Source organism: Elaeis guineensis, chromosome 1 (genome assembly GCF_000442705.2).
Source record: "Elaeis guineensis isolate ETL-2024a chromosome 1, EG11, whole genome shotgun sequence".
Lineage (NCBI taxonomy): Eukaryota > Viridiplantae > Streptophyta > Magnoliopsida > Arecales > Arecaceae > Elaeis > Elaeis guineensis.
In genome coordinates this window covers 91,276,007-91,278,379 of record NC_025993.2, presented here as the reverse complement: position 1 = coordinate 91,278,379, position 2,373 = coordinate 91,276,007, and the positions used below count along the sequence as shown (strand labels likewise).

Sequence of the window (2,373 nt, the reverse complement as noted above, 5' to 3'; positions counted from 1 at the left end):
TCCACCTTCAGTTGGCTCTCTCCCCCCTCCGTCTTCTTCTCCTCTGTTTATGTATTGATCCGTCGGTTCAATCGTTGATCCAATGATTGGACTGTGACCCACTGATCCGATGTCTTGTTCAGATTAAGATCCAGATCGAATTTAATAATTTTGATCAAACATATCAAAAGTGTAGTCTCCCTAAAATACTTCTGACATCTTATACACCAGTCAATTTTATGTCCCCACATGGCAACGACAGCCTGTAAGCCTTCCTGTCGTCAAAAAGGAAAAAAAAAAAAGTAAAAGCATTGAAATAATTTCCCCTCCAAAATTCTGTCGGGAAACCTGCTGCCATCGTATTTTTTGGCCCAAAAACAGAGATATCAGACCCACTTGCCGGCTTACTGAACCACATAATGACACACTCCAATGGATTAAAATGTGCGCAGGAAAAATAAAAACATAGAGAACGCGAGTGCGTTTAAAAAAAAAAAAAAAAAAGGAACTTCGCGAACGCTTCAGAAAAACTCCCGTGCAGGCAAGGATCAAACTCACGCGCAAACGACCTAAAGAAAAGAAGAGGAGACAGATAGATCCGATCAGATCCCGGCAGATCCGATCCCGATCCAGGCCACAGCAAGGACGGCGGCGAGGGCAACGAGCGTCGCGGGCCAGGGGCGGGGGACCGGGGAGGCGGAGGTGGCGCGGGAGGAGGAGTTGGAAGCTGTGTGAGAGGCGGCGGAGGTAGGGAGGGCGAAGACCCGGACGGCGACCTTCATGCCGCTGAAGCACAAGCCATTGCCGCAGATGAAGTAGTAGGTTTTGGGCTGGTCGAGGTGGATGAAGTCCTTGCCGGAGCTCCAGTTCCCGACCAACCCGTCCATCGTGCAGTTGTCGTACCCGGTCTTGTTCACCTCGAACACGTTGTACATGTTCTTCGGGTACCTAAACGCTGACAATGGGATTTGATTTCCAGGGTTAGGGTTTGGATTTTGGGGAGTGAGAAGAAAGGGAGAAGGGACTTACAGATGAGGTCGTGGACGTAGAATGTCTGGTTGTTGGACCAGAGGGAGTAGTTGATGTTGGGATTCCAGCCGAGGTGGCCGCCGACGATGTGGTCGGTAGCGCCGGTGAGGATGGCGGCGGACAGGAGGAGGAGGAAGCGGAGACGGATCAGCTCAGCCGACGCCATGCTTTTTGATTCCGTTCCACCGGTGGGCCGAGATCAAATTTTTGTTTTTTTGTTTTTTTTTTTTTGGTTGGTGAGCTGCGAATTGGGGAAGGAGGGGTGGAATGTTTTCTTTGTTATTTGGCTACTGCTGCTGCTCTACTGGTGGAGTGGGGAAAAAATAATGGCCGGGGGGGAGGCGGATAGAGTACAGAGCGCAGAGGGAATGGTGGTGTAGTTACGGAAATAGTCCTAAGCTTTTCGGCAAATTACGAAAAGGGGCTACTTTAATTTGAATCTCGGAAGCGGACAATATAGTAATTTAAATATTCTAAACTATTTAACTCCTCTTCTCCTCTTGGTAGGGATAATTACCGTAACCGTGGTGGATAGTTTTTTCATAAAATTTCTATTTCTGGTTAAATTAATTAAAGTATCTGTTGATCCCAGTCAACGTTGACCATCGTAATGGAGCATGCAGTGTAGATGATTTAAATATCACCAGACCAATCCAAAAGCTAAGCCAGGTATTAATTCTACTAATGTGCATTTGAGATTATACCCACTACATCCACCATGATGCGCTTGTCACGGTGATTGGCCTAGGAGGAGGCATGCTCGATGACATATCGTACAGCCAGCCATAGATGTGCACAAGGTATAATTTTTTTAACTGATTTATCGATAATTCGATTAATCTTATTTCGATCATGTATCAAAATTTATTTTATATATTTTAGATCAATCTAAATTTTTTGATTAAAAATAAATTTTTAATAAAATTATAAAGATATATTTGATGATTTGATAAAATTGAACTCTGCAATTATTGTAGATAACGTTCATTTTTCAATTTTTATGACTGATTCAGATATTATTTTTTATGGTTGAAGTACATTGTAAAAAGATATTCTTTTTAGATTTGATTGCTAATTGAAAATACTTAGAGTTAGATTTTAAAAATTAATATATTGCTCGACAATAATGATGAGCACATCCAACTTAATTCTCTTGTAGTTGCAAGCAAGCTCTCCTTAAAGATTAAAGTTTTTTTATATTCATATAAAACTTTAATGGATACCCTAAATCGGCTGGTTGTCTGTGGTTGAAGTTATCGCAATCAGAATCTGTTCTCAGATTCCTTAAAAGATTGGTGATTTTTTTTATTTATTTATGTTAAGGATCTATGATTTATTTTTTAAAGAGTTAGAATTATTATTTCA

At 41.7% G+C, this 2,373-nt stretch overlaps 1 protein-coding gene across 1 annotated transcript; it reads right to left on the bottom strand.

Moving 5' to 3' along the window:
• Positions 1-319: 319 nt before the first annotated feature.
• Positions 320-1,326, bottom strand: LOC105038164 (mavicyanin). The gene is made up of 2 exons (XM_010913876.4): positions 1,009-1,326; positions 320-934 (listed from the first exon to the last, which is right to left on the bottom strand). The coding sequence occupies exons 1-2, from the start codon at positions 1,172-1,174 to the stop codon at positions 582-584; spliced, it is 519 nt and encodes a 172-aa protein (XP_010912178.1). The 5' UTR covers positions 1,175-1,326; the 3' UTR covers positions 320-581.
• Positions 1,327-2,373: the final 1,047 nt, after the last annotated feature.

Excerpts from the sequence above, each read along its gene's own strand:
- LOC105038164 (XM_010913876.4), bottom strand. The coding sequence starts at position 1,174 with ATGGCGTCGGCTGAGCTGATCCGTCTCCGCTTCCTCCTCCTCCTGTCC. Across the intron at positions 935-1,008 it reads CTACGTCCACGACCTCATCT|CGTTTAGGTACCCGAAGAAC; the intron begins GTAAGTCCCTTC and ends TCCCATTGTCAG.